At 40.7% G+C, this 25410-nt stretch overlaps 1 protein-coding gene across 1 annotated transcript in view; it reads left to right on the top strand.

The window, feature by feature from the left end:
• Nucleotides 1-6345: 6345 nt before the first annotated feature.
• THSD7B (thrombospondin type 1 domain containing 7B) overlaps nt 6346-25410 on the top strand; it is a 244865-nt gene continuing 225800 nt past the window's right edge. Inside the window, exons 1-2 of the mRNA XM_042827458.1 lie at nt 6346-6427; nt 8116-8289. Coding sequence (XP_042683392.1) covers nt 8151-8289 — 139 coding nt within the window. The 5' untranslated portion in view covers nt 6346-6427; nt 8116-8150. The remainder of the gene's footprint in view (nt 6428-8115; nt 8290-25410) is intronic.

Below are 25410 nucleotides of genomic sequence, written 5' to 3' on the forward strand. Positions count from 1 at the left end.
TTTACTTAACTGATTGCTCCAATTTATCTGAAGGGTGGCGTCACCTTTCTAACTGCAACTTCATGGTATTTCAATACATATTTTTTTTGGTCATGCACAGTTAATTTTAGGGTGAAAGCAGTTTTTAAAGAAATGTGCAGATTTTATTAATGTCTTTGGGGTGAGAAACATATTCCTACATCTGGTTCTGAGGCTGTCAAAGCATGTGGAAGTGACCGAGTTCGAGGCATCCTGATGCCCATTCTGAGCCAAAGCATAAATCTGGCATTTCTTCTGCTCCAGAGGAGGTGATGTGAGGTATGCATCATTGGCAGGAGCTCCTTTTTCCTGGGTCCTGCCAGTGCACATGTGCGGATGAGATCTGCAAAGCCCTTCCTGGAGATGCGCAGTGGCACGAGGCAGTTGGCTTCAAGCAGCAGCTTGCATGGTTCTGAAAAGCTACTTATAAGCAACCACAACTTTTTATTACAAGCCACAGATTACATTGTGTTACTTGTAGTGTGTAGGAGGAAGTCAGCAGAGCAGTTATAAAAGTTGGTTGGTTAGTTATAGAGTGCAGTGCATGCATGCTGGCATCACTATGTATGTTTTCTTTTTTCTTAATAACCCCTTTATGTAACATGATGTTTGTGGGCCAGTTGTCACTAATGACTGGGAGATCTGTTGCGAAGTGCAGAGTGAAGGAAAATGAAGTAATCAATAGCCAGGCATCGCACAGCATCTTTGAGCTCATTGGCAACTGTAGCTGTAACCATTTGAAGTGTGTATTCTTACACAAGACCCGACAACACAGTTTGTTTTACTTTTCCAGTAGAAATAAGGAAGCCTGGGTTGTAGGAGATCTTGTTACAGCACTTTGGTGGAAATGCTTGGTAGGAAATGGAGAACCACTCCTTCTGCATTGATCAGCAGTGGCTGTTTGGCCCAAACTGTGAGTTTGGGAGCATTGCAGGGTGTGTGCTGTGCTTTGCTTTCTCATTCTCACAGCTTCATACTTCGGTGCATTGAAATAAACAGCTGATGGTAGAAGATGTGTTGGGATAAATGTTTGTTTCTGCCTTTAAGTAAGGTTTTGAAATGGGATTTATCTTGTGGCTGTGTGTGTGTCTGTACGCATAAGCTTATTTGCATGTAAACTACAGCAAGGTGGTTCCAACAGCCAAATGGTGATGACTGGTTATACAGAAATATAATGTTGTAGAAAATACATTGTTCTTAATTGAAAGAACAACAGCAGAAGGACAATATCATGTGTTCAGGAGGCACTGAGCTTGCCCTCTGCCTTTGTACCCAAGTAGTCCTGAACAACAGTCTGCTGCTTTTTGCTGGCAATCACCAATACATGGGATTCAGTTTTGAACTCTACATATTCTCTCCAGAACTGAGAACCAAAGTAAAATAGTGACATTTTCCTGCCTATGTTTAGTTAATTGGTTTTGTCAGGTGTGCATGTGCTCTGCCTACTGCCTGAAATCCCAGTACACAAATGCCCATCCTGCAGCCAGGGGGGAGCTGTTGTCCCCATCCTGCTCCATGTTGCTCGCTTGCACTGTTCTGACCTTGTGTTGAAGGCTGATAAACCCTGCGTAGTGGCCACATTCCAATAAGGAGAGGAAAAAAAAAACCCCTGACCTCCAACCTGCGATACCCTATTAATGTCAAATAATATAAAGTAATATCAGAGTGTAAAAGGAAATCGCCGCAGTAAAGCAATTTAATTTCTGTGAACTGAAAGCACTTGAATGGAAGTGCTGTGGAAATTTGCTGTTGTTCCTGCAGCAGAGGTTATGAGGTGCTTTTTTTTCCCCCCTCTTTTTTTTTTTTTTTTTTTTTTTTTTTGAACTGCTGCATTATAATTGGTGACTTTGAAGCTTTCTGTTGTTTCCAGTGGGAACGATCATGCTGCTAAAGTAGAGAGCTTGCTCTGCTGAGTCTGATTTTCAGGCTTGCCTGTTAAAGGAAAATAATTTCAAATACTAGTTTTCAAAAGGTATTATATTGCTGAATATGCATTATATGCAATATTTAGCCGATGAAATGAGAATAATCCTCTTTGAACAACAACTTGCATTTACTGAACTGGTGTTGGAAGCAGTGCCAGCTGCCTTTGCCTTTGTCTGCCTAATTGCAATTTAACAGTAATCCACGATCTGTGCAACTGTGACTGCAGTTCTTTGATAGATCTGAGTTTGAATGGACCTCTGGTTCATCTGCTGCCAATGATGAAAGCCATTGCACAACAGCATATTGACAATGGACTCAAACTTTTCTCTAACCAGTGGAAAATAAACAAAAAGGAACTTGTATTCCTCCAAAGCTGTCGGGTTTTGCTGTTCCTGTGTTGTGCTGTGCTGGCTGCAGGCTTGCAGTGAGCAGCCATCCACATGTAGGTGCTAAAAGCTTCTGTAGGTTTGGGGCTGGTGCCATATGTTTGTAGGAGAAGTGTCCACTGAGGGCTGTCGGATGCAAAGATCTCCTTGGGCTGACTCAGGAGGTGTGGAAGCAGCAAATTGCTGGTGACAGGGCACGTATAGCAAGAAGTGTTATTTGTGCATGCTCTGTTCCTTTGCACCCTGGGTGTTTGGCATCAGCTGCTTGTCAGGGGTGGGATCTGTGCCTTTGCAGAAGTTTGCTTTGACTTGCTTCAGCCGTTCTTGTTATTTAGTTAAATATGTGACAGTGCACAAGCAGAGTGAAAAGGTTGCTGAAAAGTTGTTGGGCACTTTCTATGTTCTGCTTCTCAGAAAGAAATCAATGCCTGAGTTCACAAGAGAAACCTATTGACAGTCCTGAGCATTTTGATCTTAATTGCTCTGTGCTTGTTCCTGCTGTGAGGAGTATGATAATATTTTGAAGAACATTTGTGAAGGTAAATGAGAGCACTTTGAGCGCTAAGACAGGATGAGGAGAACACCAAAAGGTCTGTGGTAGTTAAATACCATTGAGTGGCTAAATACCATTGGCTCACATTTGGACACATGTTGGGTTGAGTGGTGACTGGTTTCTGGGGAAGAAAATGTCAGGGTACTGCTGGACATGACTGGGCACCTGGTGGAGCTTCACATCCTCAGCTCTGAGGACGCTGCATGCCGTGCACATTAGATGCATGGATGGTGGATGCCCAATCCCTGGGTGCATTCAGTGTCAGGCAGGACCAGGCTCTGAGCAACGTTGTCTAGCTGTAGGTGGCCCTGCTCAGTGCACAGGAGGTAGATAAGATGACCTTTAAAGGTCCCTTCCAACTTAAATGATTGTGTGCTTGTGGAAAAGTGAGGCCAGTTTTGTTTCAGCTGTGTGGAACTGGTCTTCTGAGCTGAGTTCCCCAGCAAAGTGAGATCATGTATATGTTTTGGTACTGAAAGTTGAGTACGTTTCCGTAGAGTACGCTGGGAGCACTTAGCCTGAACGAGATGCAACACAAGTGCCATTTCACAGCACAGTTCTGCTCTATCAGTGTTTTAATTAAAGTCATTCTACTGATGGAAAGTCTATTCTCTGGTGTTTTCTTTAATGTAGTCATAATGCATCAGTTTGAGCTCCCTTGCTGGAACATTTTTCATTATAATCCACTTGGCTAAGTTTATAATTAAACTTCCAAATTCAAACCTGCTTTTATTGTGTTTTTCGGACAGATGAAATTTAAAGCAAGAAAATTTAGGGTTCCTAGGTTTTCCCCCCCACAACTCAATGCAAGTTAAGAAGCAATTCATTGGCAGAATGGTAATTTCATATCCTTGCTTTCAGACCCCAGGATCTTCTCTAGTTTTGAGACAAGAAACAGGTATGACTGAATAGAAGAAAAAAGACGAAATAATTAAGATTTGTGCAGTTTGACTTTGGAGGCCACCAAAATACCTGGGCTGGTGAATACAGCCGATTAAAATCGTGCCTACCTACAAAGATTTTCATAATTAGATGTTAAGAAATGTTGTTCTAGGGACCTGCTGGACCATGAGACTGTCTGGAGCAGGAGAAGCTTCTCCTCATTTGAGTTGGAAGGGACCTTTAAAAGTTGTCTGATCCAAACTTTCTGCTATGAACAGAGTCAGCTCCACCTCTGTCATGTGCTCAGAGCCCCATCCAGCCTGACCTTGAGTGTCTTTATGGACGAGGCATCCACCATTTCTCTGGGCAATGTGTGCTAGTGCTTTATTAAAAAAGACTGCTGCTCTGCCGTTGCTGCTGCAGACCCATCTTTCTGCTCGTTTGGGAGATAACAGAGTTAGCTCTTTGGATAACAGTTTTCCCACAAAGCAGGGCAGATTTCACTGCTATCTGAGGATATAGGGTAGAGTGGAAACGTCCATGTTACCTAGGGATATCATAAGGAGTGGGTTTGTGATGTGCATGCTAAGAAAATGGTTATGTAATTACTGCTTACGTTGACGTTAAGAAAATTTATGCATGATTAATGATGCTTATCTTTGTGGTAGACATCTACTAAATGATTTATAGCCAGCTAGAAGGGCTGCAGTTTCTTCTGTTGTTGCTGCTGCTTAGTGTTTGGGATGATTCTAATTGCATCATATATTTTAAATGGAGAGTGCCACCCAGGTGTCCGTGTAAGCATTTCCATCTCAGACGGATATAAGTAGGTCAGATTTACCTGTGGTGGGGGAAGGTCATGGCTCCCAGTGAACATGGGGAATTTAATTGGTGTATGACAAGGCTGAAATCGCTTCTCTGGTTTGGATCAGTTCAGATTGATCATTTTCTAAGTTCAGTTACAAATACTGTATGAGTCCACATTAGTGCAGTGCCAGACTGCATTTTCCTGAACCAGTGAAATGCTGCAGGGTGTGTGGAGAAACATCTGTCCTGGGGAAGCTGCAGGAACACAGCTGCTCCCTGCTCCACAGCACAGTGTGTGCAGATGGGGAGTAAGAATAGGGCCTGCAATCTGACTTGGAGTCATCTGCCTCCGAGCACTCCTCCGGAGCTGGCGGCTGTCTGACAGTGGCTGGGAGGCAGGAGCAGCTGCAGAGCTCCTTCCATCTCCAGATAAGCAGGGATAAAGCCAGGATACTTCCCTGATGTATGACAGGCTGCGCAGAGAAGTGTGGAGTCTCTTTCTCTGGAGGTATCTAAGACCTGTCTGGATGCCTACATACTGTAGGAGCCTGCTTTACCATTAGGGCTGACCTAGATGATCTCTGGTGGTCCCTTCCAGCTATTACAACGGATGGACCTTATCTGATTTTTTTTTTTTTTTTTTTTTCTGAGCATAATTCCATATGAACCAAACAAAACTAAAGGGATGCTTGTGATTAACCCTTCAAACACACAAAAACAGTGGGTCGTTATTTAGTTTTATGATCTATTAGCGCAGACAATCTCTGAGTCGGAGTGCTAGGATGTTGAATACACCTATGTGATCAGTTTTGGAGAAGAACTACGTGTTTCACTGTGAAACACATCTCAAACTTATTTAAGCAGCTGCATGAATTTAATCTTGAGAAGGCTCAGTAGAGTCAGTCCTAAAAATGTAAGTTTCAGGTTTTTCCCCTTTCCAGTTTTTTCCCCTCTATCTTTGTCAGTTTAAGCTGGCCATGCTGACACATGTGGGAGCAGAGATATACTGTGACTAAATTTGATGCGAAGTCTTGGTGGCCTTCATAATGTAACTTATTCATGTCTCTGTAGATAGCATATGTTGCCTGTGCAATATTTTTTTATCATATCAGGACAGAGCAGCCACTGTTCCAAATTGTGTTATGTGAACCTAGCTATGCAGAAAATCTTCATTGTGCTTACTGTGGTGTGAATCAGTGGGCTTTGCTCAGCCCTGCTGGGGTAGGAGAGATTAGAATCAGTCTCGTAGTGTCTAATTTATTTCTGGTTTTTCAGACTTAATGTCAACTCTGTTCTTGCTCCATGGGGAGCAGCAGCCAGTTATCTTTGTAGGCTTGCTCGAAGAATGAACATATGTGAAACCCCTTGTTTCGGGCAGGAGTCTGCTGCTCTCAGGGATTTACTGGGGCTTGCTGTCCCTATGAATGCTGAGAAGATGACAGTATGTTTAGGAAGCAGCTGATTAGCACTCCTTGTGCTTCGTTAAAAACCTCAGCATCATTGTCAGCTGATGGGGGAAGTTTCCTTGCACTTGTCCATTTGTGGCCCTGACCTGTTCAGGACACGTTGTTTTTACTGCATTCTTCAGCAGCTGGAGTGCTGCCCAGCAAATTCAGATGAGCACGGTCTACACAGGGCTGGGTGCTGGCTCTGGTCCAGTACTGAAATCTGAGCGTCTGAATAATTTCTTTGCTTGTATTGCATTTTTGGGTGTGAACTGTGTTGGAGCCAGTATCGCTTACTCCTTCTCTTTCTCTTGACAGGAGGTTGGTGACTCTGTTCTGACCCCGCGTACGTGGTGATGCAATGCTGACAGCACTGGGGGAGCTGCTCCTCCTCAGCTCTTCTGTGTGAGGTGAGCACCCATCTGGATGGGCAAAAAAATTAACCGTAGGATATGTGAAGGCCCTTCTCTCTTATACAGCTTCTTTGCTGTATTGGCACTGGGGTAATGTTGTTCCATTGAGGTATGAGCCTTCTGCATCTCAATTCTGAAGGATTCTCAAGGTTTCTGGGCCTCACTTGGGTTTTGTATGAAGCTAACTGTGGTCTGTGTTGGGACTCAATGGGCTGCATTCTGAATCCAACGTGAAATGCTGAATTAATATAGCAGACATTAGAAAAGCAATAAGCCTGGTAATGTTGCCTGAGTTGTTGTATTTGGTCAGCTTGATGGCCTTATTGTTTGCTGTTTGTCTGAAATGTAAGAATGAACTAAACCAGATAACGGAACATTGTATCCACTCTTGTAGCTAGTCAATATCTGATTATATATAATTGCATGAATTTATCATGATAGAAACTGTTTCAAAGTAATTTAAATGCAGCTTGAAATGACAGTCTATTCAGAATGTACTATTTTTGGGTTTATCTTCAGTTTCTTATCAAGAACAATGCTGTGTATTATGCATTATGACAATGTTGCTTTTCAAAAGGTTAAAAACGTAATGGAATTTTCTGGACTAAACTTCTAATAACGATAATTTTAATGAAAATCACCAAGATTATGGCAGTGGAGACCAATCTTGAAGACAGGTGTTATCTCTCTGCTTCTTTCAATATAGATGTGGCATTTCTACCTGTAAAGGCAGGATAAATCAATTACAAGTAAAAATATATTAAGAATTTAAACATGATATAAATACAAAAAAGTGTTACATAAGAAAAAATTGATGTAAATTTACTCCAGAAACCTGATCTTGTTTAATGTGGTGTGTACCATGTGCCAGGCTTTTTTTGGGGTGTCAGAACTATTCCTGTTTGAAAGTGGATTAATCCAAAGTACCTCCCAAGTCATACAAAACAAAATATCTGCCTAAATCAGTGCCTAGCTGATTGTCTTGTGGCTTGAGAGAAATGTTGAACATTGAATCAGAAGTTGTGGGATTTGTGTGCCTTTCTTATTCTCCCGTGTTTTAGAGCTTGTCCAGTATTTGTAAGCAATTTGGATGGTCACTGAGGCAGGCATTTAGAAGTTGGGCTCCTGCTTTGTGTGAGATCCAGAGACTCTGCCAGAAACTTTATTCCTTGCTTCTGATGTTATACAATGATTATTTTAATTAATTATACCGTGTGAAATTGCTAAATCTCCAGGATTTGGTACATTCCAGTCGCAGTGTGGCTTTTCTGTTCACCTGAAGTGGTGAAGAGCTTCATCAGGGAAGCCTCCAGAGTATTTGGATGTTGCTCTGGAGCTCAGAGATCAGGGTCACAAATGCAAGGCCCAAATTGTGGAGAAAAGCCTCAGTAATGTCAATTTTTCTCTTCCAGGCTGCTCCATCAGGTAGTGATAAGCAGTGTCTCTCTTCCTTGCCTTTCCTGCTGTGTTTTGCATGTTACTTTTGTGTCTCTTGTGTTAATACATGCTGTGAAGCTAAAGCAATTTCAGATTTGGTGTATCAGTTGTCAGTGACCTTAAAACATAGGACATGGAGTCTGTAGTGTCAGACTGTTATTGGGTTCCTTGCCATTTATTTGCAGTGGCACATTTCTTAAATTCTTAAGAACATTTAGAAACTTCTTTTTTCTATTTGTTAATTTTAGGACTGAAGAAGACAAGAGACTGAATTATCTGAATTATGCTTCTGCAACAGAACTGGGTTTCTTCTCGTTGGACATGGCAGAGCCTGGGGAAGTCTTTCATTTTTTTTGTTTTCTTGATGTTGCAAGCAGCTGATCTGGAAGCCAGGAGAGGTCACCAGTTTGTCTGGAAAACAGGTAGGAATGAGATGTATTGGTTTATCTACTAGATATTTCCTGAGTTTGAGAATGGAGCGCTGCTTCCTCCATGTTGTTTTAGGTTAGTAGGAAATGGCATGTGAGACCTTTGGATAGCTTTGTGTACGCACTGATATTTGTGATTTAGTGATAGGGGAAAGGCAAATACAAGGTGGTAAGATGCAAATGCGTAAAAACTAAGCATGGCACCTGGTTTTGTAGCATGACAAAGCAACAAAGAATGTTCAATGAAATGTAAACGTTGGCAAGGTCAGTAAATATTTAGTCAAAGAAAATACCCATCAGAAACACACAACTGAGCCAGGGGCTTCAATGCCCACAGTACTTTTGAGATTTGGCCTTTTATGAGTGATTAAACTTGATGGGAAAAGTAATTTTCCCTTTTGTTTTTGAGAAATTTTTAATGCTTATTTTTTAAATTGAAGCTCTATATAAGCGAAGAGGTTGAATTAGCTGCATAATGAAGTGATTACTCTGGGATAGTTCCTGTGCTTCTGGTTGGATCGAAGCAAGCTTTCCTGGCCACTGATTAAATACTGCTTGAGTACAATGTGATTCTACATTTTTGAATAATTTTTTCCATTGTCTTGCTTGTAAAATGAAGAGGAAATAACCAACAATATGAGCCATCTTCCTCTATTTTTGTATTATATACATGATTCCTGAACAAAATTTGAAAGCCCAAGTTGTTTTCATGAGACAAGTCTTCAGTGCAGTTTAACTTCTAAAGTGTGTTGTACCGTCAGCATTTAGAGGTGTGCCCTGTGAGTCATAAAAATTTAATTTGAGCTGATGATTACAGCTGACAGTAAAGCGTTATTGGTGCTTCAAAGACTCAGGCAGCAGTAGTTAGAAGCGCCAACAGGCGATGGCACAAATTTGCATGGACAGTGTGCTCTGAAAGCCTGTGATGAGAGTTCATCCAGTGCTGAGCTTGTGATAAACGTTCCAGGATAGAAGAAAGCTGTGTCGGTTATCATGGTCTCACAGGGAAGCAGAAATATTGGAGATCTTCAGAGTAAATTTATAAGGCTTAAATCATATCGCTACTTGGCTGTACTGTCATTGTGGATGGTTAGAGGTAGAAAACTTCTTTGTGTGTAATGTCTTCAGAATGAAAATACACGTTTATATTATGTAAGTCTAGTAGGGTGTTTTTGTACTTTTCCCCCCTAGACAGAGTTAATCATAAAGATCTATTGTTCTTTCAAAAGTTTGCAAGGAAGTGTTTCGGGAAAGTCAGAGAGTAACTTTAATGGATCAGATCCAGAGTCAGAGAGGTTAACAAAGCCTGTTACAGCAGGATATCGCTAATAAAAGAACCCTGGGATTTAGACAATCAAGTTCTTGGCCTAATGAGATTTGTGGTGCATATAATAGAAAAAAATAATGCTCTAGTTTGAGGGCTTGTGTCCCCGATATTTAAAAAATGGAGTAAAATAAAAGCACAGCGCACCTATAACTGGGTAATTTTAATGTCAAAACTGAGCAGATTCTTTCTGATAGCAAGCAAACCTGTAGCTGCTATCTCTTCTTAATGAAAGGTTCTAATGAGCAATCCCTAAGGGGGAAAGAGATAAACTGTTTTAAAATCTTGAGTTATCTTTTGCAAGCATGGCAAGTTATTCTACAAGTTGTAGAGATCATGTTAGTGAAAGCTTTCACCCCAGGAATATGAATTTCTGTGTACTGTATTAATGAAGAAAAGGGAAAGGAAAAGGTGTTGTGTTAGTACTGAAGTTTATAAACCAATCCTTTTTTTTTTTTTTTTTTTTTTTTTTTTTTAAACCTAAATCCTTGGCTGTCTCTAATGAAGACTCATGCATTTTCATGCTGGGATTGATGGGCTTGGTATAGGCGAAAGCAATTGTATTGAAATCATTGCATGTACAAAAAACAAAATCAAAAGCTCAGGGTCAGTATATTTTCAAGTTTCAGAACTTGGTAGTGTGCATTTTCTTTCTTTGCGACCTGTCTTGAAACCATTTATTTTCAGCTCTTGGTTTCTAGAGATGATATAATATTATATCTAAATATCTCTACACTGTGTTTTTTCTTTCAAGACATTTCTTGTCAGATACTGATTTTTGTGACCGTCAGCCTAAGCATGAAAACAATGATTATACCAATTAAATTACTCAACTACCTTAAATAGTGAATAATTTTCTGACGCTTGTTAACTAACAAAGCAGTTTTAGTGATACAATCTTGAGAAAATTTAATTGGATTTAAATCCTTGTAAATTAATATTGTTTAATGGGATACCAAATTAGCAATTAGCATATTTCAGGATGTTAGTTTTGTTCAGCTCTTGGGCCTGAAAACTCTGGAATTGATGTCACGTAAATGGGTTTGTCCTAATGGAGACCAGTGGAGCTTTTAAAACTCTGGATGGAATATGGACATACATGTGAATTTCAAAATGCTGTTGCCAGAGATGCCTGCAGCACTTGTGTTGGCAGCTTGCAGACTCACTTTTGCTACCAATGTCTTGGTTGTCTCAGTTCCTCCATGAACTTACACGTCAGTTACAGTGGATGTGTTGCTTCTCCTGAAATAGTAATAGAAATACTTTTATAGGATGGTAGCGTTTAGATTTTTAGGGAAAAAGTTCTCTAAGGTAAAAATGGAAATAATATTGTGTGGTATGGAAGGAGGAAAAGGACTGTTAGAAACCAGAAATGTCCCAGTGTCTTCCCCATGAATAATTATCTCTGTAGAATGAATCCCAATGGGGATTTAGCCCAGCAGGGACATGCTCCCTTTTATGAATGGGAGAGCACCGAAAGTGAGACATCAGACTGGGAAATGAGTTTGTACAGATCATAGCAGTGAGATTTCACCTGAGGAAGAAACCATTAATCTTTTGGTGTCTGCGGGCTTCTGGGAGGTAGGTGTGGGGAGCTGCACGCTGTATTGCCCCAGGTGAGCACAAAAGACTTTGTTCAGTTGAGAGTTATTGCCTGTATCTGAAAGTGCTTCTAAAAATAGGGCTAGCAAATGGGTTTTGATCATTAGACTTTCTTCTGAAGCAATCCTTAATGGGAAAGATATGAAATGAACTTTGCAGAGAACCATCTTCTAATGTGGAGGAACCTTTGAACTCGGTGGAGGTGGGTGAGCCACTTAGGGCTGAGATGAAAAGGATCTTTTGTTCTCCGTTAGCAGATAATGCTGCCATAAAATACCCTTTCTCAAGATCTTAATTTCAAGAATGCCACGTGCTGGTTTGGAAGTGCCTTTGACCTTGCATGTTAAAAGACAAACTTTTACCTACATGCACAAAATGTTAAAGAAAGTCCACACCTTCAAAGAGATTAAAAGATAGCACTGCAATAAATGGCATTTTTTTTTTTCCAATGGAAGAATTGGAAATTTAGCCTGTTTAACGAAATCATGAAAGATTCTGAAGTTCTTGCTGTCTGCAGTTCTTGGCTATCAGCAGCAATCCTCTTTGGTAATAGATTACAATTGTATCATCTCAGCAGCAGGTTCAATTCTAAAACTAGTCAGCTTGTTGCCATAAATTGGGTAATTGAAAAATTGCCCTGAAATTATGTGCTTTATTAATTTTACACTTAACTTTATTCATGATCAGATTACACCTTTGTACTTCAGACAGATTATAATTCAAGTAACCCTTCTTACGGTAGTTGCTTCTAATGTATTTGCAAATTAAAGATACCAAGCCATTCTGGACTCCTGCTATTAGTCATATCCTCTTTGAGCTGGCTTGTCAAACTAATCTTTTCTAAATGTTTTGCTTAGAATTATATCAAATCTCAGGTAAGACTTCACCCACTGACATACTGCAATTCTAATTAGAAGTGCAAAATGTTCTCAAGTCGATGATAGTTGAAACTTTGTAAATAAAGTTGTTTTGCAAAATTTTGCTTACAGCAAAATGTAGTATTCTGGCTGATATTTGTCACTGTTATTTCAGAGGCTTTAAGGATGGCCTCAAAACTCATGGTGTATTTCCTTAAAAAGGAATGCAGTATTTTTGTATTGCTAAATATTTAGATTTAAGTCCTTGTTATTCTTTTTCTTATTAGTATTTTTTTACTTATCTCTTCCATGCACATCTAAATTTCATTGCATAGTGTTCTGCTATGTCCCCTCACCCTTATTTCAGTGCTGTTCTAACCTGGCATTTCTTCAGCAGCTGAATCATCCAGTCTTGGGGCTATGGAGATGCATCTCATTGCCTTCCTCCGTAAACTTTGCAATGATGGTTTAAATATTTATGTGGATGACACATTTCAGAACTGTTGCAGACCTTGTGTCTTCAGGCAGTAAATACTAGTGTGTTTGCCAGAGAACTGGACAGAGTCCCTGAGAAGAGCTGGATCTCTCCTGCAGATGATCTCCCACGCTAGAAGCCCATCTGTAGGGAGTCAACCACCAGCAAAGTGTTCCTGGTGGCACTGCTTAGCAGAAGTGTCTCTCACTTCTGTAATTCTAGAAAAATGCACATTGCAAGCAATATGGGAAGTGTGAAGTGTCAGTCAAATTAAGAAGTTGAGGTAGGGAGGAATTAAACTGAAACTGAAACATCTGTTAATTTTAACACTTCATACTGTTGGAGGAAAATCTGCAGTGTGATAGCTGCTCCATGAGATAAGCACTGTGCAGTGACCCAGATGGACGACTGTGCTTGCTGGGTTCAAATATGAGCTTTTACAGCTTGTTTGGTAAGTTTCTGATTGTCAGGCTTGCCCTACATAGGTCACTCAGAAAGTAACGTCTTCTCTTTATTTGCATGGAAGCCACAACGGATACAAAGAGCACAACAACATTGTTTTTTAGCATAGTTACCACCATTAGCTCTGTGTTTTCACCAGCGATGAACAGGAGCCTGTATGCCATGCCTGTAAAAATCTGCACCAATAGAGGTGACCCACTGTTTCACAGCTGCTGTGATGGTATCCTTACTGGGAAAACGTTGTCCATGCTGTCCGTTCTTCATTGACCTGAACAGATGGAAGTGGTAGGATAGTCCAACTAAGACTGGCAGCATGCTCTGTGGTCTTCAAACTGGTTTGGGGCCTGGTGTTATCTTGTTGTAAGAGAAAGGTTGTCTTCTTTGGTGACCTGACTCCATATGTTCAAGCCCTCAGCTTAGTCAGCATCATGATGTAGCAGTCAGAGTTCCTGGTCTGGAGTTCAGGAAATCCAGAAGAATCATCCCTTTCTTGTACCAAGACAGTGCACATCACTTCATCTGCTGAGAGCTGTGTCTAAAATCTTTATTCCATGAGGAATTAACATATCACCACTCTGTGGACTGCTGTTTAGTGTCCAGCTTGTAGTGCTGACACCATGTCTTGTCCCTGGCAATGATGTGATCCAGGAAACTGTTGCTTTCAGCCCCACATTGGTTAAGTAGGTTCTGATAAGCTTCTGTACACTGTTCTTTCTGTTCCTGTGTGACCTACCTGATGCAAATGCTGCAGTATTCCAGTGTTGCCACTGTTGTTTTGAATGCATTGAAGCTGATATTCAGCTCTGTACATGGTTCCCTGGTCATAATCCAATGATTTGTGCAGATGAGCTGATGGAGGCACTCTTCATTGTGTGATGCAACAGCTATGGATGGCCCTTTGGAACATGAGATGTCTTTGATCCTCTGATGCCACTGCTGAAATATGTCACTCACCCCTCACAGTGCTCACATCCTGTTTGGTCTCCGTCAATGTTCAGCAGGTGTCAAGGAATGTCAGTGGGAGCCAATTTTCCTGCATGGAAGAATTCAGTGATACACCTTTGGTCTACGCACATTTCTGTCAGACACCATTCTGTCACTACCCCCCTGCTGCCATCTGTCACGTGGCAACAGAGTGTCGCAGAATATTGGTGGGAAGGTTCAGCCTCTACTGCCATGCCTCCATCATCTGCCTCTGTTGTGGGCTAGCATTATAAAAACAGAAGGCATTACTTTTGGAGCAGCCCTCATACTTCAGTAGTTTTTTAATGCGAAAACTGCATGCTTTAACAAATGTCTTTGTCTAACCAAAATCAAATGTGCAGTAGGTGGTGGTTTAAACTAGTTTACACAGGAGATTCACACTAATCTCTTAATGTCCCTCTTCCCTTCCTGAGAATAATAGTTTTTGAGAATAAGGTGCTTTTTTCCTGGCTTTTGTGGTATTGGGAAAAGTATAAGTTAGGTGTCTTATCCCTTTCTTTCCTCGGTAGTTACTATGGGAACAGAGCTGTGGGTCACAGGGGAAAATCTGCAAAAGTGGTTCCTTTTAAATTGTTCATTTAGAAGCAAAAGGATAGCTTATTATTGGAATTGTAGTATTTTTCATTCAACTTTGTCGGATTGTATTGTTGTACATATTTCACTCACAAAAGAAGCACAGTGAGTGGCAAGAAAAACAGATGGAGATGTTTTTGTACTTTTTCCTTAGGGTTAATATTTTTTTAATTGAATGCAGCTGTTGGAAAGATTTCTGTTATTACATATAGGCGGAACATGAAAAATGGATGCTCACATTTTCAGCCTGTTTCAATGGAGTACTAAGCTTAGTTATTCTGCTGTCAGGGTTCAGAACCCTGTGGTGTCTCATCTTTTTTTTTTTTTTTTTTTTTTTTTTTTTTAAGATTTAAGTATGTGTAAGTTGCAATAAGTGTTTTACTTATCCGCTTAACTGGGCTAATTCAGTATACAGTGGATGAACATAACTGAAGTTGTATTAGGAAACCCTAAGGTCTCTGCTGTAGATCCTAAGCAGGTGAGACAGCTGGCTATTTCTAGGGGCACAAGTTTTGAGTAGTCTGCCCATTCATACCTGTATTTCTCTTGATTTTTTTGCCTGATGCATATGGGAATAGTCCTGTAGTCATCAACATTATCTTTTAATTTCTCTTTGTAAAAAATGTGGGAAGTCAGGAACGCTAAGTGGGAAAGCTAGCAGTGAGAGATGTTTCACTGCAATCCAGATTGTTGACACAGCATTCACATGGCTTATTCAAATCACCCTCAGCAGGTTGATAGTTAGGTTGAAGTGCTTGCTTAATGGAATATCCAATATATTGGTTTCAACTTGCACAGAAAATTCCTGCAGGGGTCATTTGGAGTAGGGTGTGTGAGTCCAGAGACAGAGACTGGTCCTTCCTATGCTGCCTGGTGTCCCCTGCTCTGTAGGCTTGCATGCTTCCTTCTTTTAGAGACCTTTTAGAGTTTTGTTAACTGCATTTGTGTCACTTCTGAGAAGAACAGTGATTTAGGGATATGCAGCTAAACGTGGAAAAATATATGAAAACCTCATTATAGCAATAGTAAATATATTGGTTCTGTGTGCTGGAGGATACGTAGTGGACAGTTGCAGATGTTGGCGTGTGGTGTGTCCTGGCAGGCTAGCTGTGAAAAATTGCTTTTCAAATTAGAACTTAAAAACTTTCCTGCTCTGAACACCAAACCCTGCTCCCCGTGCGATTAGTGGTTTCATTTCTTTCTCAGCAGTTGGGTAATGATTATGGCTCCAGATGCTGCAGGAGTGATAAAGAGATTGATTAATTTCACTTGAAAGGGCATATGTTCAAAGAGGAGTGGGCGAACGCCTCCGACGCTGGGCCTGCATCACTGCTGCTTGCACGGCATGGTAGCCAGCTGCTCCTGAGGAAAGGACCAGCCAAACCACATTATTTATCTAGCCAGTGTATTTGCTGCTTGCTTTTGCCTACTTGCTGATGTACGTTTATTTTCTTGCTGTGTTCCATAGTATCTTGTATTCAGTGCTTTTTGTGTCTCTCTATGAAGCAGTGCTGTAGAAGTTCCAGCGTGAGGCTTTGGGAGGGGGCTGGGGTCAGCACAGTGTGAGAAGCAGCCCACACGTGCAGTGTGGTGCTTTTCCCCTGGGCAGAACCAATTGGTAACAAAATGAGTCAGATTCCCTGGCAGAATCAACAGCAAGTTTAACAGTCTTCCTGTTTGTTATTTGCATAATGTCTATATTATATATCACAATATTATTAGTAGTCCACAGCTTATGACTTGCTGAAAAATGCTGACTTCTAAAGTATCAAGTGTTCAACATACTTAAATAATAAAAAAAAAAAAAAAATCAGCTTGTTTTGTAGATACTTCAATAAGTCTTCATTGGGTCTTTGTTGGCCTATGGAACAGGTCAATACAAGTATAAAGTATAGCTGATGGTGCTGGCCACATGATTAAATACAGGGCTGTGGCAGATCTGATTCTTATTGCTGTATCATTTGAACTTTCTCACTGATTTGTGTTCTTTGGGGCTTATTCCATCACCCCTGAGACTCAAAGGCCTTCAAATATCAATAGTTTAAAAATACCCTCCGATGTGTGAAACATGTTTTGCTTTTCCATGGTGTGACATTTGTAACCATAAACTTCACAGGTTTGAAGCTGCAGAGGACAAAAATAAACTGTACATCTTTCAGAGCTTTTGACCCGTTAGTTAAATTGCTTTGTATCGCCCAGCTGCTTTTAAGCAAAACAAGCAATTGTTTCTAGCTATTGAAAATATTACCAAGGTTTGCAGTGGAGGCACTACATATAGAAGCAATATTTTTGTATCTTTATTAGACTCTAATGTGTGTATTAGCTGCTTGCTTTTTAAGCAGCTGCTTAATAAAGTACAGAATCTGAGTCATGTCACAGACAACGAGTAAGAGGAGACTGTAGTGATAAAGCACTGGGAACTTTTCAGAAGTTCCTGTATTAAATCTGCACATAAAGTAGTGCTCGTGTGGAATTTTTAATACCATTCCCTTAATATTTTTGCTCATGTTAGTAAGTAAACAATGAATTCAAACTGAAGTAAAAGTGAGTGACATGAAAACATTTGTAGCTCTGCGTTAAAAAGAATTTGTACATAAGCTTTCAATATTTTCACTTCAGCCAATCCAGTACTAAAAGCTCAGTATATCCTTGGACACTTGGCACTGAAATGAGAGTGATAGGGCATGTGTTAAGTATATTGACTATGTGCTAGCGCATATGTGTGTGTATGTTTATACATTATTTTTTCTGTCTGTGTGTAAATCTGTTGCCATATAGGCAAGGACACCCTTTAGTAGCACAGGCAGAAACTTAGCTGCAGTGTTTTGAAAAGACTGAGGGAGGATGAAATGAGAGACAGGGAAGTTGACGTAAATGATGACAGCAATGTTACTGTGCCCTGAGGGTCTTGCAAAGTACCTTACTTAAAACCAATTTTTGCTTTGTAGATAAGTGAGCATGTCGTGGTTAAGTCAATATACGCGTGCAATTGGTGATAAAGCTTGGTATTACCCACCTTCTGTGGTATTTTTCATACTTAAGCTTTAAAGGTAACGTCGTATATACGTTCATAATGCTGTGAACTGTTTCATGCTTTTTGTTACGAGATTTCCAGCGTGTTACTTGGTTTAGTAATGGGAGTTCAGGCTGCCCACAGATTTCACTCTCTTGTTGGGGATGGATGGCTAATTGACTGCTGACCTTTGCTGGGTTCGTCTTTGAAAAGCAGAGCGTGTGGGTGAGTGACACCAGGGGATAACAGATCAGAGAGGCTAAAAGCAGGTGAAAAAATGTAATTCTGTAACTTTCATTTAGATATTGAAGACTGTTTCGAGAATATAAGCAAAAGGAAATTCCTTCTTTGCCTTCAGATATTTTAAAATTTTTATGAGCTTGTTTTTTTTTTTTTTTTTAAAGTAATTACTCTTTTTCACTGTAATTTACTTGTCCTTGATTGATTTTTTTTTTTTTTTTTTTTTTTTCTCTTCCCCTTTTAAATAGATAAGACAGCTTCCAGAGTGCTCAGAATGATTTAATTATCATAGCACACAGGGCCCCAAATCAGATTTAAGGCATTTTGATACAAGTTTATGGAATAAAGTGGTGAGCAGGTGCAGATGATGTGAAGTCGCTGTTACTCAAATCTGCTACATTATTTTGTAGGCAGGAGATTCCTCATAGACCTTAACTGAAAGGTTAGGAGCTAACCTTAGCATATGCTGTTTAGTGTGATATCTTGGGTATAAGTATTCCAGAACTGTGTGTTTGTGTGTCTTAGTACATCAGGAACTGATGAAACTGTGAACTTGTAGCATTCTGAATATATTTCCAAATAAAGCTATGCAGCATTCAATAAAGCAATTACATGAAAAGCATTGCAGTCAACTTCAGTTCCAATATTAGTAGTAATAATCAATCATCTTCAATTCCAGGCATAGTCTAATTGCTTTTTGTTGTTGCTTTGGAAGGTTACATTACTCAGTTATCTTGCAACTAGGCAATCTTTCCATGTTTGCATCATGTAGGATTTTATCGTTGTTCTTGTAGTCTCACTATATCAGCTTTGTCAATTTTGTGATAGTTTAAAAAATTCTCTAGCCTTTCTCACACTTCAGCACATGAGCCTTTCCTCCTCGGACTGATCCCTGTGACCAGGGAAAGTTTCCTTCCTCCATTGCTTTGGTCTCAGCCACATGTGCAGCTCACTGCTGATGTCCAATGAATACCATTGCCCGTGGATGTTAATTGATACGAGTTAGTTAACAGTACCTACTTCACTCCTTTAGACACTTGAGAAATGAGTAAGGACCCATTCAGATAATGAGCCAAAGACATTATTACATTAAGTGACTTTAACAAAAACACAAGAGAAAACTGAAAAGAGAGCATTACCATTAGGCTTTCTTCCTACTTCACCTCTCAAGGAGATGGAAGGCCCTGGGTGAGTGGTTGATAAAATGAAAGACTTGATTCAAATTTTTCTTGTAAAAGTGTAAATTTTATAGGGACTTTTTTTTTTTCTTTTTCCCCAGGCAAGAGCTTAGATGCTTTGGATAAGATCCTTGTTTCTAGGTCTTCTGGGACCAATTTTAACCAACTCTTCCCAAATGTGGATGGTGCCATTTAGGTACTATTAATCACAGTATGGAATGCAGGCTTTAAAGTAAAAGTGTATCTCCTTTTCTCAGATACAAACTTGCTTCACTGATAGTTGAATTTCCGTGTCCTGTGTGCTCCCCATTGGTCTATAAATTCCTTCACTGCTTAGCAAAATTAGCATATTTCCCATGAATGGCAATTAAAAGGTCCATAACGTTTATTTTCTCCCATGTAAGCAGAGATGGAAGCGGCTGGGAGATTATGACTAGGTGTAAGTTAGGAGTGTAACTATAAAATAACATGTTATTGCTTAAGAATAAATTAATGGAGATTAATTTCTGTTTGTCTTTGGTATAACTAAAGCTGTCCATTTGGTGCTGCTGGACTGTTTTAAATCCTGGCGTGTCTTAGTGGGCCCATAATGTGTTTGGATACGTGCATGTTTGCTCTGGTCTGCTTGCTTAGGGTAGCGATTAACACGTGGAAAGCCAGGGTATCTGAATGAATTTTTACTGTGGTAGTGTTTTGTGCTTTTACTCTTTTATCAACATAAGCATGTTCCATCTGACATCTCTTGTCTTGAAGCCCTGACAGCTGCACTGAGGTGACATGGTGTTACATGGGACTGGTGACTGTTCATGTCATGAATAGACCTGTTTTTTTTTTTTTTTCTTAAACAATGTTAGTAAATGCTGGATGTAAAATTTCACGGCTTTCTTACAAAACCCTTTTAGTTTCTATCTGGAGACCCTATTGATAAATTTTTCCTTAAGCACGCATGCATATTAAATGTGAGAACCTGCAGCTAAAAGAACTTGCTCTAAGGCAATGATTCATAAGGATGAAAAATCAATAAGGGGTTTCATTAAGAGAGGAAGGAAAGTTCAGACAGGCTCTTTGCTTTTCTTTTCTATGGAAAGTAGAGGGAAAACTCATTGATCATTTTATTCAGCTTTATTGTTAGAAAGAAGAGTTGTAATGTCGATGCTGGTATTTTGAAGTATGAATATGGCTGGGTGAAAGGATCTGGTGTCTGTGATCTATCCTACATCCCTGCTGTAGTTTTCCAAATTCTTCTCCTTTGTTTTCCTTTTTGTTTGCATGAGCAGCACCTGCTGTAAGTGGAATTATCTCTGGAGAAGCTGCCTCGGTTGATAGGAATCCCAATTTTCCCAGCCTCTGCTCATGTGATTTCTGCTCCAGACCCTTCTCAGCTTTGCTGTCCTTTTGCTGTGCTCCAAGGTCTCAAAGTCAACTCGAGGACCTGCCTCTTTGCATGCTCTGCAGGTCTGTGACTGTACTGCTCATGGTACTGGGTGTGCTCTAAGTTTTTCACTTTCTCTTCTCTAATGAAAAGCTTCTCCTACTGAAACTGATCTTCAGCTCTTCCTGCTGAAATGGCCAGAAGGAGCCCATGAGAATCGAGTTCCTTGATTTAGCACCGAGCTGCTGCCAGGAGGGGCTGTGTCTGCCCCAGGGAAGCGATGCACTCCCCACTGCGTGAGTTGATTCTGCTACTGATGTGCTTAAGAACAGAAATATATTTTTTAAGGGTTTTGTGCTGAATCATCCCCCTGAGAGGTGATGAATCCTGCTGCAGATTTATAAGAGGAGTGCTGTATCCCTGCAAGGGTGACAGGGGAGCACGAGCCCATGTGGGTGGCACACGGAGCTGTTTGCATGCAGCCATCGCATGGGCACTGGTTTCTCTGTGGGCAAAAACTCCTCTCTGCCCAGGAAAATGTGCTTGTGGCAGCTTCTGTAGCATTTCCTGCCATAACTCTCAATTTGTTTTTAGCTCTGCTATTAAAACTTGGTGATGACACATGTCAGTAGTTTTGTGGTGGCATTCGGCAGTTACGCATCTGTTTGTTTTCATTAAATACTATTTTTTTTTTTTTTTTTTTTTTTTTTTTTAAAGTTCTGGTGGCTGCCCAGTAAGAATGGAAAATCAGGCAGAAGTGCTCTCAGCCAAGAGCAGATTTATTTCTCCAAGCTTGTTTAAAAACCAGGAACGCTGGCAGGGTCGAGTAGTAAACACGGGCTGTACATCTTGTTCAGTGGGCTTTTTCTGGATGCCTTGCATGAACCAAATGAGTGAGTAAGTGAAAGGCACGTGGTGGGGCCCTGACAGCACCATGATGGATTGAATCAAAGCAGCGTGGCTGCTGCCACCCCTCGCCATCTGCCCTGCTCTCTCCTGCACATCCCAGCCCAGCGATGCTCTGTCTGTGGATCAGTTTTTAGAAAGGTTTGTAGTCTGGAATATGGAAGTAAGCTGAGCTGGGGTTGATTAATGCACTTCTCCCAGGCTCTTTTGGGGGAGCTGATCAGCACTAATGTTGCTCTGAGCCCAGAGTCTCTTCTCAGTGTGCTTAAAGTTGGGCTCATGTTCAACTCTCTACTCCTGCAGAAATGCTGTAACAGATTGGTAAATATTTGACCTTATTTTAAGAGCATGCTACTATTTCTTCCTCAAATATTTGACAGCATACACAGTGATGGGCTGTGTTGTCATCTGCAGAGAGTGTGCTGTCATTTGGGAAGTCTGTTGCTTGCTTTTAAAGCAAAAGCTGATTATCTGAAGCCTGTGTGTTGCACCCTTGACGTGCACTGTGTTATGCAGAATGCTGTGAACAGCAGCAAACAGCTGTTTGGGGCTGGAAGCTCCCAGCAGCCAAGGACTGCGACCCACTGGGCGACCTGCTCACCTTCCCCGCTTCTCTGAGCAGTGCTAAGTGAACAGATTGGAGCAGATCTTGTTTCAGCATCATCTGTTTCCACAGCTGAAGCTCCCAACTGAGCAGCTCTTGTTCCATTATTTAAGGTGTGGAAGCTGTGTAACTGGAATGTCTGGGAAAGGTGAGGGCTCTGTCTGCTTTGCCAACCTGAAGGGCTGCTCGTCTCACAGTGATGGTAGCTGTGGTGCTGGATGATGCCTTAAGAGCTAAATGGATATGCTCTGAACTGTTGCTTCATGGTAACATTGGACAGAGCATTTGGGTGCTTGCAGTCCTGCTGCACCTGCTTGGCACCAGAGTGAGCATCCTTTGGCAAAGCTAAGCCTGCATGCAGCACTGGGAGGCAATGTGCCTCACTGGGGAGAAGGCAAACAAAAATTAGCTAGGAAAATTAACTAGAAAAACTCCTGAGTTTCAGAGTCACCAACCCCATTCCCTCCAAGGCCTCCAAGTGAAGCTTCTGAAGAGCTCTCTGAAATAATTATTCTTGCCCATTTTGCTTTGTGGCATTAAAATTAAGCATTAAGACTCTTCTTCCTCTTTAAAACTAATAGAAATATATGTTCTCTATGTAAGGTACTCTATATACATAAAAGGAACACTGAGAAATAGATTTTCTTAAAATTTGTGTGGCTTTGGCTGTAGACTTATGAAGTCACTCCAAGTATCACAGCTGCTTACAATAAAACTGTGGCAGTGATGATGGAGTTTAGACTTCACAGATGAAAATTACAAACTTGGAGTGTTTGCTGTCCTGTGCTCCTGGGCATGGATCCAGCAGAACTGGGGCAGTTTTGGTGCAAAGCTAGTGCAAGCACTTATGGAGGCAGCAGTGCATGTGGGGCAGAGGGTGCAGCTTCAGAAGCAGTGCTTTGGGGAGGGGTTGTTCTCAGCCTCCATTCCCAGGCTTTGTGCCTGGGTCAGATACTTACCCTGGAAAGAAGGAAGGAATTAGGAGAAGGCAGCTGAATCTCTTATGCTTTTTTTTTTTTTGTTTTGTTTTGTTTGGTCTTTATGGGATTTTTCCTTCTGTGTCACGACTGTGGTTTCCTGAGCTGAAAACTGGAAATAAAATGTAAAAGCTCATAAATTTAACATAAGGTGGAAAGGCTGTAGAATGAATAAATACATTTGCCTTCCAGGGAATACCTTGTTAACTTCTCTCCATCCAGATCAGGCTTGGCTGTCTCAGGCATGCAAACTTCTCCAGGAAGCTCTTTTTCAGGAGATATCTCTCCCATTTGGCTGTCCTGGCCCCTTGGAAGGGCACTGCTAAGTAATGGTGGCAGGTGGTAACTGGGTTTCCCTGCACTTAGTGATACAGAAACAGCAGGATTTCAAAGAGCTGCTCTCTTTCTCTCCTCTGTCTCTGTAACAGTAACCCCAGCTCTGCTTCCTGTCTGCTCTTGCCTGGATCTTCCTTCTGAAGTTTCATGTAAACTGGGAAGAGAGGAAAGTTGGCAAAAATGTATGTTAGTGGCCATGAAGGATGTACTGCACCCAGGGGCCTGCTAGTGTAGGAAGAAGGGTGTTGGGCAGCATGTCTCTATGTGCAGGGACATCAGTAAAAAGAGCTCAGCTGTCACGCTGTCTTTGCTGTGGTACTTTCCTAAGTTTCCCTCCTGTTTCTTTAGTCTCATGATTTGGGCAACAAAAGCCATTTGGAGCAGTCAGCAGGAAGTTAAGCTTTGGGTAGAATACATACCACACACCAAGCTTAGTGGAATTGCAGAGAAGCAGACTTCAGGGCAGAAAAATAACAGTGAAATCCCTACCTAACAGTGCAAGATGCTAAGGGCTGCTTTTGCAGCAAGCATCCTCCTGTTTGCAGCCTGCCTTGTTTTGCCTGTTAGTGCTAGGGAAAAATGGCTGACTGAAGATGGTTTAGTAGTTTTGTCGGAACTCTGATGTTTATTCCAACATATGCTTGTTAATCAAAAAAGTAATAAACTTTTTATTAAAATGCATTGGCTGCCCAGGATCTTAATGTCCTTTTCTGCGTTTATTGAGGGGTCAGGCTTACTTAAATTCAGCACATTGGTTTTTTTTATTCCTTCTAAAATGTGCAGCCCTTTTCTCCCTGGTGAGTTCTTAAACACCCATTCATTTCTTTCAAGGGGCTGAAGTGAGAGAAAGCATTTGAGAACTAGATGGTGACCATATTTAGCTTCTGATGTAACTTTCTGGGAAGGCAGGTGTGGAAAACCGTGGCATGTAATAGGATCTATATTCATTTAGTTTTTTTTTCTTTATTATGTTATATTCAGCAGTTGTTGACTTATGCAGTCTTTTTTGAAGAAGTCAGTGCTCCTTTCTAGCTTTTTCTTCACCTTTCTACTTTCAGATGTAAGTGACCACTTGCATTTCTTGTAAAAATTCTGTGCGCTGTTTGATTGGGACTCAAACTTATTTTGAGACTGCAGACATCGCCCTTGTGAAGAACAGAGAATGCATTTTGGAACTGTCAGGTCCTTTAATCCTATTAATTATAACTTGTGTCATTAAGTTATGATCACTTGTAAGTGTAGGCTGTTTCTGTGTTGAAGTTTACTTTCTTTCGGAAGCAAATACCAACAGCTAAAACTCTTTCATTAAATACCCCAACCTGAAATATATAGATGTATTGAGTCCAATTATTGAGGTTTTTTTAGAGAGATTTTGCAGGGAATTAACTGTGACTAGCAGTGAGTTTTTTGAAGTGCTACGTTGTTTTGACTGCATAACTGATGATGTTTTAATAGATGTCAACTCTTAGGGAAATACAAAGATCAGAGATGAGGGTGGATTTTTCAAAAGCACAGAGGATATTTGGATATCTGACTTGCATCAAAAGTTAATGCGACTTGAGTGCCAAGGCCTTTTTGTGCCTTCAGAAAGCTGAGTGGTTACTGCTCCCACCGATACCCATCCAGTCAGAGTTCCATGTACATTCCCTTTTACTTTAAATTTTTTATTTTCTTTAGCATTTCTTCTGCAGTTGTGAAACAAAAGTGTGAAATGAGAGATTTCTGTGGGTTAAGTTTTGTGTCTCCTGGGTGCGGTGTCACAGTACGTACTGCCTGGTTACTTTTTGAGTCCCTGCTGGGAATGTCAGCTAGATAAATGCTCCTGGTTGGTCTTTGGCTTACTATGGTCTTCTAAAAGGCTTAAACTTTGGATAGCCAGATGTATCCAAAGTGACCAGCTGTGTACCTATCAATTGCATGTAGTTTCTTGGGAGCAGTTTGATTTGAACTTATTTTTAAAAAGCAGGGTTCCTGTGGCCAAGTAGTTACAATAGATCCCTGCTGACAGTAAAATGAACAACCAGACATCAAGCCTTAGATATGAAGCTATTGTAGAAGGCATCACTTGTGATTGAGACTTGCTTAGTTTTTGCCTTCATTCATGTTCTTTTTCCTGATGCCTATCACCATTTTGTTCTTTACTCTTTCTTAGTAACTGCGGTCAGTGCCCAAGCTGGAATCTCACTTGATCACACACTTTAATAGTTTTTCC

Source organism: Centrocercus urophasianus, unplaced genomic scaffold (assembly GCF_019232065.1).
Source record: "Centrocercus urophasianus isolate 14NV4802_14NV808 unplaced genomic scaffold, USGS_Curo_1.0 seq_28, whole genome shotgun sequence".
In the NCBI taxonomy this organism is placed as follows: Eukaryota; Metazoa; Chordata; class Aves; order Galliformes; family Phasianidae; genus Centrocercus; species Centrocercus urophasianus.